Here is a 15,599-nt window from a genome sequence, read left to right as displayed (position 1 = left end):
GAGGTAAAAATGCCAAACATATTATATTATTGTTGTGACTTGATGAGTTAGACTTACAGATGATTTGATGAATTTTGTTAAGAGGTAGCGAAAAAATAAAATTTGGACTAAAGTTTAAGGTTCTCACTTCTGTATAGCAAATTATACTGTTCATATTATTTAATCCAATTTTCTTACTTGTACTTATTTAAAGAAGAAAGAAATGTTGCAAGGTTTAGCAAATTTTCGTTTTCTAGAGTGAAGCATAACATGAATGGAGCACGATTTCATTCTTTATTATTGATAAGGTGAACAACAAGGTTAGATATATAGACACATGATGAGGCAGGAGACACAAGTTTCAGGGTACTTCTTTCTCCTTTTGTTTGTTTCATTGAAGTTTGGTTAAAATTTTAAAGTTTGTTCTCCGGGAGTGTTTTTTTTTTCTTGCCTTTTGGTGTTGGATTTGTTTCCACGAAGTTCATTTAACTAAGGGCATATTCTCCCCAGCTTATTTTCAGTTCAGTTCAATTAAGTTCAATTCAGTTCAGTTTAGTGCAGTTCAGATCAGTTCAATTGAGTTCAGTTCAGTTCTTGACAAATACTTTTACTCTCACATATTACCATTCATTTCAGTTCGGTTCAGTTCAATTCAGTTCAGTTCATTTCAGTTCAGTTCAGCTGTTTTATGCCGAAGAAAACAAGCCCTAAATATAGTAAATTTGAGAATAAAGTTCTAGTTTAAAATGATTATTTTGAGTATGAAACAATCCCTACAGGCTATTCCGATATAAAAAGTTTGGGCAAAACAAAAATAGATGAAGGGAATACATGGAAATAGACTAATGTAATTACGATAGAGACAGAGAAAAACATTGACATATATTATTAGAGCAAAATATAAAATTTAAGGAAGCTACTAGTCATTTTATATGGTATTTTAACTCATGTTGCTCTTATAAATCATGTTCTTATTCTTTTTAATATATTATTAAAAAAATAATATGAGTCACTAAAAAATTGGCTTTTTTGTAATCACGTCATTTTAAAATGAAGGAATATTATATTAGAGATGATTTCAAAATCATTTCATAGCGTAAATTATAGAAGATGATTTTAGTGCCACTTTATAAATTTCTTAACCACTAGATTATTTACCATAACCTAAGATTACTAGAGTTAATTCCAAAAACTCCTCAAACCCAAAAAAAACCTCGAAAGTGGCTCTTAAAAATGGCGCCAAAACATTTTTCTCTCAGAATTTCAACAACCTCATATAACTTCACTCTCTCCAGTCTCCTCCATTCTTCTTCTTACTCTCTCTCTCTCTCCTCACCATGCAACGGCAAAGCTCAATCCTCTCATTCTTCCAGAAACCTTCGCCGGAAAACCAAAACTCCGGCGACGGAATCCGCCATAGCTTTTCTTCGCAACAGAGCTTCAATGGCGGCGATACTATTAAACCTAACAACATTTCTTCTAAATCTTCTGCTGCTTCTTTGCTTGATGAAATCCGAGGAACCGATACTCCTCCGGAGAAAACACCTCGTCAGGCTGTTTTTGATAATTTAACTCCTACTGGTGAAAAGAAATCTTCCGTTTTCTCTAGTATTATGCACAAATTTGTCAAGGTTGATGCGAATAACCTGAATTCTAAGCGGTTTGTTTGTTTTCTTACTTAAACCTCATTTTCTAGGGTTTTTGTAATTTTAGTTTACTGTATTTTAGTTGATTTGCTTGGCTAAGATGAGTTTTGTTGTGATTATTGTGTTGAGTATCGATTAATTATCTAATTGAGTACGCGAGTGGTGTTGAAAAGAAGTATGATGATTTGTGGATGTGGTGTTGTAAATTATCTTGAAAATGAATGAGCATATTTCTTAGTTGGTTTATGTTTTGAAATTTATAAAACTTCATCCGTTCCGTATTAAATGAAACGTAGGGCCTTGGTATGTGGATTTAGGAGAAGAGAGAGATAGAGATGAAGAAAAAGAGGGATTCATGTAATGAAGAGAGATAGGGAGAACTAAGTACCAAATAATCAAATATAGTAATGTTTTATTTGTTTTGAAACGGACTAAAATGGTAAGCGTTTAATTTATTTTAGAACGAAGGAAGTATTGGTAGAACTTATGAGCTACCAGTTCTTTTAATCATTGCTTATATTAATTGCAAATTCTGTGTTTAAGACATATACTTGAATGAAGAATGGGAAGAGGAATTTTATTTTTGAATTATAAATTCTATTGCATAAGTAAATTGGAGCATTTCAAGATAGAAATTCATAAGCTAAGTTGCGGAAATCTTTGAAATATCTAATGTTATTGATGTTTATTTTTTCATTTAGAGAACAGAAGTGTAGCCACTTCGAGTCTGTGATTTCAGTAATTCATGTATGGTTATACTTTGGAATGTCAGATTTTTCAGCTGTCTGCCATGTGCACAGTTGTATTTTTAGCAGCATTTTGCTATGTGGTACATATTTCTTATTTTGGTACATCTGGTACACTTAATAATTGCGTGACACTTGCAGGAACGAAGACAATGGTGCTTCTTCAGTTGTTTGCTCGATGTTTGATATATTTAAAGAATGCAATGAAGTGCTTAAGGAATCTGGCTCTTGTAAGATTTCTGAGAATAATTCTAACAGGATGTTTAGTGCCTGTTTAGGAGATAGGAAATGTGATGTCAATCCTGTCCAACCAGAAACACCACTGGGCCGACCATTTGTTCCACGCTTGAAGCGAATTCAAGACGATCGTACTAATTTTGATGATAAAACTGACACCAACCTGACAAATCCTAAGAAAAAAGTGAAATTCCTTGAAGATCTGAAGTCAGGAAACAAAATTCCCCGAGATGCTTCAGAAGCAGTTAGCAAGTTTGAATGGCTGCATCCTTCCAGAATCAGGGATGCGAATGGAAGAAGGCCTGATGATCCTCTTTATGATAAACGGACACTTTATATACCACCTGATACGATGAAGAAAATGTCAGCATCTCAGAAGCAGTATTGGAGTGTGAAATGTCAGTATATGGATGTGCTGCTCTTCTTTAAAGTGGTAAGCAGTATTGACGAAAATGCCAACTGTTGCGACTTGATATTTGTTCAGCTGGAAATTGCAACTAGCTATATTAACTGAACTTATTCATGGGGCTTCCAATTTTTTGGTGTCTTTGTTTTGGTATAACAAGTTGTTAAACAATAAATTGCTTTCCAGTCAGCCACAACATGGAGTATTGTCTGTGCAGGAATCCTAACCTTAAGATAAGTATCAATTTGCATATTTGTCTCTTTGTGTGTTTTTTTCCGTTCTATGTAGAGCAACTTGGACAAGGTATTATTTGGAAGAAGAAATACATATGAGAGGACGATTCCAGTGGTATGATTCAAAAAATTAGTAACCAAAAAGAAGTAGCTGGAGTTGAAAAAAATGTTGGAGCAAAAATGGTTTAGTTGGGATGCTTCGGTTTCTTGACACTGCAGTTATAATTATATGTGTGTGCGGGGTATCTGTTTGTATTGTAATGTTAATTTTCTCTCTTTGAAATTTATTGACTAATATTCTGCACATTATTTCATGTAGGGTAAATTCTATGAACTTTATGAATTAGATGCTGAAATAGGACATAAAGAACTGGATTGGAAATTGACCAATAGTGGTGTGGGAAAATGTAGACAGGTATTTGGTTTGCTCTTCCACTCTTTGCTATTGTAATTAGTTATATTATGTATGTAATGTGAAAATTCTCCTTGACTCCTTGATTGAACAGATTTATGTTAACTTGTCATTTTGTCCCTTGTGTTCAGGTTGGTATATCTGAAAATGGCATTGATGACGCTGTGCAGAAGTTGGTTGCTCGAGGGTAGGGGGTCTACTCAGATCTTTTTCCTTTCTGTTTGTGTATGAATGTTGACTAATCTGTTATAATTTCCTCTTTTTTTTTTTGACTTCAAACAACGTAGGATAGATTAATTAGTGGGCATAACCCTATTGGAGTTTACAAGTCTGCTATTTGTGCCATCCAAGTTCGGCCCCAAAGAGCTATCAGTCATAATAAGTTTAGTGCAAGCCGGGTGGTGGGTTGAAATACATTCAAGTTCATAAAGCTACGAGTGTCTTTTCTTGCTAGTTTCGCCATCTCATCTGTGGGTCATTGGCTTCTTTTTTTTCATGCATGAGTTTTCCTCCATCCTGCTCTAGGAGCATCCTGCAATTTTTAATGATTCTAGTTAGTTGATCCTTACTTTCCTCTTTGGAATTGATCTTGGTCACTGCTTGGATGCAGTCCGAAGCAATGATGTAGTTTGTCCAAGCTTCTTCTCGTGACCATTGAAGGCCGATGAGTATAGCTTGGATTTCAGCTGTTTTTGAGTTCCTGCAATAACTTTTTGCGATGAATCCCTTTATCCATCTTCCTGTATCTGATCGGCATGAACCTCCAATACCTGTTACAAAATTCAAAGCCATAATTTCCTCTTTGGTGTGAGTCTTGTCCATTCTTTTATAAACTTTAGATTTTAGTTTTGATTCCTGTTGATATTGATACTGATATTCTTGCTTGTCTAATTCCTAGCTTCAGCATTATTGCTTGCACTGTTTGTTTGTCTACTCAGAGATGGCATCTTTTTCTTCTGTCAAGTGGAAAATTGCCCTAACTTCTAAAAATACTCGAGTTATTATCTTCATTTACATTCACAGCCTCATCCTCTCCACTATCTTGAATGTTGGTCTATTTATTGGACAGTTTAGCGAGAAGCTTTCCTTTCCCTATTTTGCTTAATCCATCGCAGAGCATTATATGATACTCGAACCAAACTTTGATGTTAAGTATTTAGTCTATTATCTTACCTGCATTCCGTTGTTTGGCTTGTCCAATACCTTATACGATTTACTTCTGCATATTCTTGCTAGTACCAACTAATCCAAAATTTTGTGCGCATAACAAGTTTCTCTATTGTATTATTGTATACTTCAGAGCTTGCTTGGTGAGTTGACCAATTTTTTGTTCGCATAATCACATAAATGTCTGAAGGCTCATGTTGTCATTTTGCTTTCGTGTAATATATCTATTACTTGTAAGTTCGTTTGAGTTCTTTTTGTCAATTTGTTTATATTAGAAATTTGTTGTTGAAGGTATAAAGTTGGACGAATTGAGCAGCTAGAGACATCTGATCAAGCGAAAGCAAGGGGTGCAACTGCTGTAAGTCCACTTAGCCCTGTTTCAAGGGTTTAGAACTGCAGTCTTTATGACAATACCAGTGGTTGGACTTGAAAATTTTGATTCCTTGCAGGCTAATACTAAACCAATCTAATATCCAATCTCATTTCCAAGTGTATTTTGTCTTGGCCATCAAACAAACAAACATTGTAGTGCCTAAGGATGAATTTAGTAATGAGTTAAGTAGACCCTTTAGCCTTTGAACAGCACCCAAAGGGATGGGAAAAACACTCATAGCTTTGTTTTGCAGAGTACCTGAGAAGTTGCGAATTTGGATACTTGAATTTATTAATACATTTCAACCAGTGTCAAATATTCCCCTCGTTCCAATTCTTTGCTCCATTCTATGTTTTGGTATTGTTTCTATAAAGTTTGGGCTCATACCCACCTACTCTTCTCTCTACATTTTATGTCTCCTTAAATGCTTGGAAAATGTAAATGTAGCAAAATTTTGTGAAATAAGTATGGTAGCTCTATTGATACTGATCAACTCTATCATTCTGCAATTATGATTTAGCTCAATGTCATGGAAGAAAAGTGTAAATGATACTACTATCTTTACAGTTTACAGATATATCATTTCTTATTGTTTTTCTCTTCTCTGTACTATTTTCGTCTTTTACATTTGTTGGAAATTCAGATTTATCGATAATATTTACGTACTTCCTCCGTTTTATTTCTAGTTGTAAGGTTGTATTATATTGACTTTTGACGCTATTCACAAATTCCATTTGACCTTGTTTTATTATGTATACATAAGGAAAAACAAAGTCATGCGGGATCTTGTTAGATTCGTCAGGTTATATGATTTCATAATATCAACTTTTTATAATATTTAATCCTACTTACTTCCTCCGTTTCATAATAAGTGAAACACTTACTATTTTAGAACGTTTCAAAATAAGTGAAACATACCTTAAATGGATAAAAGAAAGTGACAAAATGACAAAAGTGCCCATCACAAACTTGTGTGGTTTGCTTTTCTCTCTCCTCCTTTTGATAATAAAAAGGGTATTTTATGACTTTTTTTTGGCTTTTGAAAGTGATGTTTATTAAATCTTGTGCCCAATCCCTATGTTTCACTTATAATGGAACGGAGGAAGTAATTAGGGATATTGATGTTCAAAGTTCTGGATTGGCAAACATGCCAAGGCCGTTGGGTACAACAAAAATCAACTGTGCACCTTTGTCTGGTCTGCATTCTGCCTGAAAGTATCATATGCTAAACAGGAGCCTTGCCTAGAGACTGAATTTAGCATGAATACCAACATGATCGAAAAATGAGCGTGTAGACGAAGATTATAGAAGCACCTAAACTCAATTCAAGTGCATCTTGAATTTTTTATGCATACTTCTCTGTTTCTTGAGATTGTTGTGATGGTTATATCTTTAATCAATTGATCATGGGTTTCAGGTTATCCCTAGGAAGTTGGTCCATGTGTTCACACCATCAACGGCAGCTGATGAAAATATTGGCCCTGATGCTGTCCATCTTCTTGCAATAAAGGAGGTTAGTGCACTTAGTTCCAAGGTCTTCAGACACCTCAGCTTCATCTTCATTATATCTCCTTTCCAAGTTTAGATATGTTGAAAATATTTTCCCAGTGTGGGTTTTTCAGCTCTGCAAACCTTATTGTAAGGCTGCAGTTGATTTTTCCCTCAACCAACCAGTGACAACATTCATGTTGGGCATGCTTACAGTTGTGTTCTTATCTTTTCTGCCCCTCTAAATTCTCTAAATTTCCTTACCCTTTTATTTTGAACTCTTTTTGTTTGTGGGGGGGGGGGGGGGGGAACAATCAATGGTGACTTAAGTAATTAACTAGTGGAAGCCTTGACCTAAAACCTTCAATCACAATAAGATATTCCTTCCTTCCATGTAATATTTATGAAAATAAGGGATGTTATCAAAAAGTTTAGCTGGATCAACTTTTTATGAAGGATTAGAAAATCCAGCTGTTCTTGCTGTTGTAACTTCCGTGAATATTTTAATATCAGAATAGAAGTGAGGAAAAAACAGCTTTACTTCTCACAAATGTTTCCAGTTCTTGGTTTTTCTATTGCATGATACTTGATTGGAGAATTTAAGTGGCAAAAGTGTTCTATTGAGAATGTCTAATAAGTATTTTATCTGGACCCTTCTCTATTGGTATTCGATAGATGGTTTTGGGTTTCTGGTGTGTGATTTCAGTTTGTGGCCTCCCATATTTGAGAGGTTTGCATAGTACTAGCTCATTCATGCATTTATGAGGAAAACTAATGAAGTCAAACTTTTGTGCCTTTGACAAATTTTCTGAATCACCTGAAGTTGATTGAAGTAAACTATCTGCCTTTTGCATGTGTCTATTGCACATCTTCTTACTTTCTTTTATTTACAATGCCAATATCCATGACCAATAAATTTTCAAACATTCTTCTGTTAAAGGCTCGCTATAGCTTAGAGGATTTTGCAAAAGCATCATGATAAGCCAAAATTTTCTTTATAGGCAGCCAGTGCTGTAGCTTGTGCTCCATTTTTGATTTACAACGTGTCAATGATGTCATGATATAGCACCAATCAATAGAGATAATGTCTTCACGAGTTGAGTACAACTTTAGGGAATTATTGGCCTATGATTTAATGGTTGAAACCGTGAACGGTAGAATTACCTTCTGTTTCCAAACTAATGATTGTTGCCTGTTCACAGTCTTCAAAACCGGCCTTTGCTGTTATTACTTGCTCCTCCTACTATATCAATGAAATTATACACTACCTTTGCCACTTATGTTTTTCATAGAAGGAAGTGGCACATATTAAGGAAGAGGGCGGATATGAAAATGACCTCTACTCTAGGAATTGCAATGACTGAACATGTTCTGTATTTAACTATTTATTTTCCCATGTCAATGTTCTTAATCCTTTTCTCTTCTAATTTGCATTTTTATGTAGGGATCTTGTGGGGATGGTGGTACTACAATTTTTGGGTTTGCTTTCGTTGATTGTGCTGCACTGAGGATTTGGATTGGTTCTGTCAGTGACGATGCCTCCTGTGCTGCTCTAATGGCCTTGCTGATGCAAGTATGTTCTTGGATCTCATTATACATGCACTTTTGGAAAGGCGTGAAATATGCAATTGAAATTTAACCTTAGTATTCTTATATCTTTTGGATTTAGGTGGCACCCAAGGAAATAATTTATGAAAGTAGAGGTAAGCGTTTCTTTGGTTTAATTAATATACACTCTTTTAAATAATCAAGGTTTTTTTATCCTCGCCTGTTAATAATCAAGTTTTCGGTTCCTATTTTGCATCTCATTCTTTTTCAGATTTATCAAGAGAAGCTCAAAAAGTGCTCAAAAAATATTCATCTACAGGTTTTTACAACTAAACTTGCGGGTCAAAAGTAGATCGCTTTCTGATAATTCTTTATTTCGTAGCATTTCATAACTACCTCTATTCTCATGTCTTGACTATGATATTTCCCCACTCAACTGGTTCTGATGGAGAAAGATCCATAAACATTAGCAGGTCAATTTTAGAACTGGCTAGTCAAAGGACTGTATGAATTTTGTGAACAAAGGGGATGAAAAAGGGAGTCGATTGTGCATGTGATAAGTGAAATTAGATTGATTAGATTTCCAGGAAGTCTAATAGGCTGACCACATTCATTTTTATTCCACTTACATCCCTTGTGAAGGAGGTTGATTGCTTCCTGTCTACCATAGTATATTGCGGCAAGATTAAGGCTCTGCTTGGTTGGATGAAAATAATTTTCAATGGAGAAACTTTCTATGAAAACTAATTCCAAGGGGTAGATTATTGTTTTTCCCTATTTTAGTTTCTTACCAGAAAAGTTAGAGAGAAAAGGAATTGAATTGGAGGTAAAGAATGAATTAGAAAAGAGAAAGAGGAAGGTAAGGAATAGAGAAGAGAATGTGGTATTTCTTCCATGAGAAAGGAAGGTTATCAATCCTTAGGAGAAATATATTCCACGCTTGGGGAAACTGTTTTCCACCCTTAACAAACGAAAGGAAAATGAGAAAACCAATATATCATGATATTATTTCCTCCCAACCGTACATTCTCTTAGATTGTAGCAGAGCTGGGCAAGTCAAGCCCCACTGCCCCAGAACTCACTTAGCTGGCTCGGGTGTGCTGTAGTCTTACTCTTGCATATGGCAGAATAGTGGATGGTGGTGTCGAAGTGGAATATTCCCCATTATGAGAAAATATTTTCGGTACTTCCCTACTAGTTGTGGATCATCCCTAAATTTATTAAATGTTGCAGGTTCCAATTGTGTACAGATTACACCTGTGCTTCCAGTTAATGGTTTCTTGAGTGCCGCAGAAGCAAAGGATGTAATTCAGTCAAAGAAATACTTCAAAGATTCTCGTGACCTGTGGGATCATCTTCTTGATGGTGTTACAAATCATGAATTTACCTTATGTGCTTTGGGCGGCCTCATTGATTATTTATCCAGGTTGATGGTATGTTTGTCGTCTATTTCTTGGTCCATTGCAATAATATTTGTGTTTTTTTTCTGCATTACTGATGCTTCCTCTTTATAGTTGGATGATGTTTTATGCAATGGTGATGTGCTACCTTACCAAGTATATAGGGGTTGTCTCAGAATGGATGGACAGACACTTATTAATCTTGAGGTTTTTCATAACAGTGCTGATGGTGGTTCAGCAGGTAATCCCCGAAAACCCTTCATTACATGAGAAAATGGTCAGCAATATTATGGTGTTTCATTGTGTATCTGTAGAGTTTAATGCTTTTGTTTCCAGGTACATTATTCAAATATCTAGATAATTGCATAACTCCTTGTGGAAAGCGACTTCTAAGGAGTTGGATTTGTCATCCATTAAAAGATGTTGAGGAAATCAATAATAGACTTAATGTCGTTGAGGCTCTTATTATGCGTTCAGAAATTATGTTGATTGTGGCACAATATCTACGGAAGATTCCAGACTTAGAAAGATTGCTCGGCAAGGTTAAATCAATGGTTCATTCACAAGCTATACTCATGTTGCCCTTGGTAGGAAAGAAAACATTGAAACAAAGGGTAAGGATGCTTTTCTTATATATTAGGGGCACCATCTTGATGAAATTCTTGCATTCTGTGACCCCCAACTTTGTTGCTGACCTGTATTTATCTCTTCCACCACTTTTTTGTCACTTCTGAGTTGATGTGTTTTGTCTGGCAAATATAAGCAACATGAAGAAATAACTAATCTAGCCATTCGGGTTCATAGACGATGCTGCAACTTATCACATAATTTAAGACTTCATTTTGGTTCCCTTCCTTTAAGTGCTGAACATATGTGAAGATTTGAGGACCCTAAACCTTTTTCCAAAAACTGAAGTCCGTATTGAGCATCTTTGATTACAATTTTACTTCTATTAATTGTGCTTATTGAATTTATCTTCTTTCCTACCTGGTGGAAGGATTGATCAGATAATATGTGAAATTTAGTTGACATTGTCAATCTTTCTCAGATATTTGAATGTGCCATTTTCTGAAATCTATATCACCGTGTCAGTTCTTTTATATCGCCTTTAGTTGTGTGGAATGTGCAATGGTTCACTATGAAGCCATGATCATTAGTGGTGAATAAGAAAATATCTGCATTAAGTTCCTTTTGCATGCCATTATTATCAATTAGGTGCACCAAACAAAATCTTAAATGAAAGCGTTAAATGTTATCCTGTATGTAATATGGTCAGCTTGCGTGTTACTGAAGTGGCTGAATTGCCCAAGTGTAGCTTTAAGGTATAATGTTCAAGAATCTGTGTCCTGGCTTGTCAAGTATTCATCATATGCTGCTGCCTTGCTTGGCATTGCCATCCTTTTTGTGGAATTACCATCTAAAAGCATTGTGTTTGCTATGGTGCACAGGTAAAATCATTTGGATCTCTTGTCAAAGGTTTGCGGATTGGGATAGACTTGTTGATTGTACTAGACAATGAAGAGCATATCAAGTCATTGCTATCAAAAATTCTGGAGGTTCCTGAGCTTAGTGGGCATAATGCGCTCAGTGAGTTTCTTAACCAACTTGAAGCGGCTATAGATAGTGACTTTCCCAAGTATCAGGTCAGCTTCCATTAGATTGAAGCATATTCACTTTTAGAATTCTCTGCTAACTTTGCAAGGATATATTTTCTGCATTATGTTTTTGAGATGAGAAAATGACAGTGATATCTGAAATCCTTGCTATTTTAAAGTTTAGAACCCCCCTTCTGTCAACAGTCAATATATGCAACCAAGAGATAGTACCCTTGTAGTTTTTTTTTTCTTGCTCAATAACTAAGCTATGATTCTACATTTAGAAAAATTGGTTACCTTTACCTTAGAAATTAAAAAAATCTTTTGATGAGTGCCATACAATGCATCGTGTCTTTAGTCTATATGCATGAGCACAATTCTGTTAATACTTAGGCTCCGTTTGTTAGGGCGTAAAACGTTTTTCTGGAAAACTGTTTTCCTTTATTTTCAGTTTTACATTGTTTGGTTGGCAAAAGAGTGTAGAACTATTTTCCCTTGGGGTAAAATTACTCTCACAATGATGGAAAACCATTTTCCCTTCAAAATGAAGGGAAGACTATTTTCCTTATCTCTCTTGTACATTCCTCTCACTAACTTCTTACTTTTTCTTTCATTTTCCATTTGATTTCATCATTTTTCTTACATGAAACCAAACAATGGAATACTAATTTTGGAATTGTGTTTTACATTGTAAAATTGTTTTCCGTGAAAATCATTTTATACTGAAAATGTTTTACGCCCTACAAACGGAGCCTTAATATACCTTTCTAATTAACAAAAGTTTGTTGGACTGTTCTCAATACATATTTATGCTCTATGTATGGCCTAGTGCTGAAAAGAATTAACATGTTCTTTGGTATCAGGACCATGATGCAGCGGAAGGCGATGCTGAGACACTGTCTATTTTGATTGAGATGTTTGTTGAGAAAGCTAGTCAATGGTCTCAAGTCATATTTGCCCTCAGTTGCATAGATGTCTTAAGATCCTTTTCTGCCATTGCTATCGACTCAAGTGGATCTATGTGTCGTCCTTCTATTCTACCACAGTCTACTTCTGTTACACTTTGCCAAAATAACAAAGGACCTGTTCTTAAGATCAAAGGATTGTGGCATCCATTCGCTCTAAGAGAAAATGGAGTTCCTGTGCCAAATGACATAGTATTGGGAGAGGATACAAATGACCATCATCCCCGGACTTTGCTGCTGACTGGACCAAACATGGGAGGGAAATCAACTCTCTTGCGCGCTGCCTGCCTAGCAGTTATATTGGCGCAGGTTCTATTCTTTTAATTAAAAACAGAAACCGATGCAAATTTCCAACTTATCATCCGCTCTCTTGCTCCTCCTAATGGTTACATGTATCTGATATCATTCTTAAATTTTTTTTTTATCTTTTCAGCTTGGCTGCTATGTGCCATCTGAGATGTGTGTTTTATCAGTTGCCGACATTATTTTCACTAGGCTTGGTGCAACTGATCGGATTATGACTGGAGAAAGTAAGTTTCATGAAAGCTTTTCCCACTTATTTTCTTGACTCAGATGCCATTAGATTAGAGTTGGGCTGGATTCAATGTAAAGATCCAAGTGCTAAGCCATCATCCAATTGTGTTGTGTGGTGGTACAATATGAACTTTGCTTATACTATTTTCTAATAGGTCATCATCTAATTTACTCTTTGTGAAGTTATGTTGTGTCGAGAAAAGGTTGGTTGTCTTCAATATGGTTCGTATGATCCATATCTGGTTGATACTGCCAGATTTTAATGCTTATAGAGTAAACATTGAACAGCTTTTTTTTTTATTCTGCTCTTTGCATATCATGTTCTTGATCCACCTTACATTGTGGGGGAACCATGATCAAGGAAAAAAGAGCTGGAGTCCATGCTTGGGGTCCTGTGAAGTTTTCTGTTTTTTCGGGTTATGTATTATTTTTGCACGACCTTGTTTCGAGCATTAAGTTGCAAAATTTTATCTTTAACGACCTTCTTAATTACTGATTGTGAAATATTCTGCAGGTACATTTTACATTGAGTGTGCGGAAACAGCATCGGTTCTGCAAAATGCAACACAAGATTCTCTTGTCCTTCTTGATGAGCTGGGTCGGGGAACAAGTACATTCGATGGATATGCCATTGCATATGCTGTGAGAACTTAATGCTCATTTTTTTCAGTAATTTTTTTTCCCCCTCAATTTTTAGTAATTGATCCTGAAAAGAAACGTTCTTCCTTGGTTTTAAACCTGTACATGATGTTAATCCCATATGGATTCATGCAACTTTGGTCCAAGATTACGACATACTAGCTATGGGAGTAACCTAATCTTTTAGATCATACAATGCCTAAGAAGTTAATATTTTGAACTCATCAGGTCAAAATTGTGATTTTTGATCCATCTTAAGTGATCGTTTTTCCTTTTGTTGGTTATAACAACAGTATATGTTTATATTGCTAAATCTTGTTCGCAAGTGCATATTTGATGAATACACATCACCAACGAAGTTTTAACATTTTCCAAAGATTAATCCAGAAATGATTGGATAGAATTGGTTTTTCCATGGTAAAAAAAGTGATGTTTATGTGTACGCTGTAGTTATGCAATCAAAATCATGAATATAGTCTGGCAATGAAGAAAATAGTAGAGTAATGATTGTGACTAATTCTCTGGTTTAGATTCGATAATTGCTTGGCCTTGATTTCAGTCCATCTTCAGGAAAGAAAAAGAATCTGATATGGTTTGCCTTTAATAAATACAATCTTCCTGATCATCTCTGTAGGTATTTCGCCATCTGATTGAGAAGATGAACTGCCGTTTACTGTTTGCCACTCATTACCACCCATTGACTAAGGAATTCGCATCACATCCTCATGTTTCACTGCAACATATGTCTTGTGCTATGAAACCAAGATCCTCCTCGGGAAAAGATTTAGATTTGGTATTTCTCTATCGACTTGCATCTGGAGCTTGCCCTGAAAGCTACGGCTTACAAGTGGCTCGTATGGCTGGAATTCCTGAGCAAGTGGTTAATGCTGCTTCAAATGCTGGTGAGGCGATGAAAGAAATGATAGGGGCGAGCTTCAAGTCAAGTGAGCAGAGATCAGAGTTCTCAACTCTCCATGAACAATGGTTAAGGACCATTCTGTCTCTTACATGTTGCGAAGAGAGCAATATTGATGATGATACATATGATACCCTTTTCTGCTTATGGCATGAGCTAAAGACCTCATATAAGAATTCCTTAACCCTTGTATAGAACAATGTACAATAGCAGGCAAATGTCAGTTATTTTGGTCTTGTGTTGGGTGGAATGTTTGTAACTCGGGTGGTAATTTTGTCTGATGTATGATACTTCGTTGCATTTTAAACGAAACAGAGGAAGTATATAAATCAATGTATGTGTGAAATTCTACAGTTATGTAGTACAAACGAGGCAGTGACTTGCTCTATCTCTCTGACTCTGCCTACATTTAAGATTTCTTACTTTCTTGACAGCATATTTTTGTAAAAAATAATTGGCTTTCAGTTCTTTCTTTCTCCAAGTACAAAAAATTCTCCCTCTCAAATTTTCATGTTTTCAAACTTATCAATAATTTTATGCATTATATTTTTTTGAAAAATGATACGATTACTCTTTGTTACTTGTAATTACTACCTTAATCTGAATTAGTATGGCAATTTCAGAATCAATGAGCCTCTTTAGCAAATTCGGTGACTAAGTTACATCACCCCTAAAAAAAAGAAAATTTGACTTAGTGATATCTTCCTTTACTTTTTTTTTTTAGACTAAGCGCAAAAGGTGTTTAGCCCATCCAAATATCCAATATGGAAGTTGTATTAATGGAAAGGGGTTTTTTTGGGTCTTTGTAATGATGAAACAAGTTTTATTCATCTTATTTGAGGATGGTGGTAATTTTTTAAGATAAAACATATATATTAATAACAAAAATAACAATTGGGATTTCGCCTCGTCTTAAAAAGTACTTACAGATATGGTCTATCATGGTAATATGAGAGCAAGATTTCTAAAATAAATTTTATTTTCCAATATTGCTATTCAGCAAAATAAAGCAAAAATGAATTCTTTCATGGAGGAGTTTTGGCTTGAAGTTTTCATTTTTCAATAATTTTACAAAATTCAATTTTAAATAAGTGGTTAGGGGCTTCTTATCTCAGAATTTCAAGGTAAGAAAACTTGATAAAATTTATAATCACAAATCCAAGACCATTTCTCATTACAAATAAAGATTAATGTGAAAACTAAACAACCACTTATTTAGCAAATTAAAATAGTAAGTCCTATTTCTTCTAATCATGCAACTAACTTTCTCAAATTTATCCACTAACAAACCAATACACCTAAAAACAAGGAGGGA

The 15,599-nt window shown here is 35.2% G+C and overlaps 1 protein-coding gene across 2 annotated transcripts; it reads left to right on the top strand.

Annotated features, from left to right (window-relative positions):
* Positions 1-1,224: 1,224 nt before the first annotated feature.
* On the top strand, positions 1,225-14,672 carry LOC104902177 (DNA mismatch repair protein MSH7). 2 transcript variants are annotated; one of them, XM_010689878.4, is made up of 17 exons: positions 1,225-1,639; positions 2,513-3,041; positions 3,567-3,662; positions 3,791-3,846; positions 5,118-5,184; positions 6,617-6,712; positions 8,132-8,260; positions 8,357-8,390; positions 8,507-8,554; positions 9,469-9,668; positions 9,750-9,876; positions 9,972-10,249; positions 11,084-11,278; positions 12,094-12,504; positions 12,629-12,725; positions 13,244-13,371; positions 14,003-14,672. In XM_010689878.4, the coding sequence occupies exons 1-17, from the start codon at positions 1,317-1,319 to the stop codon at positions 14,477-14,479; spliced, it is 3,291 nt and encodes a 1,096-aa protein (XP_010688180.2). In that variant the 5' UTR covers positions 1,225-1,316; the 3' UTR covers positions 14,480-14,672. The 2 variants fall into 2 exon arrangements, with proteins under 2 accessions (XP_010688180.2, XP_057247149.1); XM_057391166.1 differs by having other exon boundaries at positions 1,525-1,643.
* Positions 14,673-15,599: the final 927 nt, after the last annotated feature.

Source organism: Beta vulgaris, chromosome 8 (assembly GCF_026745355.1).
Source record: "Beta vulgaris subsp. vulgaris cultivar EL10 chromosome 8, EL10.2, whole genome shotgun sequence".
Lineage (NCBI taxonomy): Eukaryota > Viridiplantae > Streptophyta > Magnoliopsida > Caryophyllales > Amaranthaceae > Beta > Beta vulgaris.
This window is presented reverse-complemented; position numbering and strand designations above follow the sequence as displayed.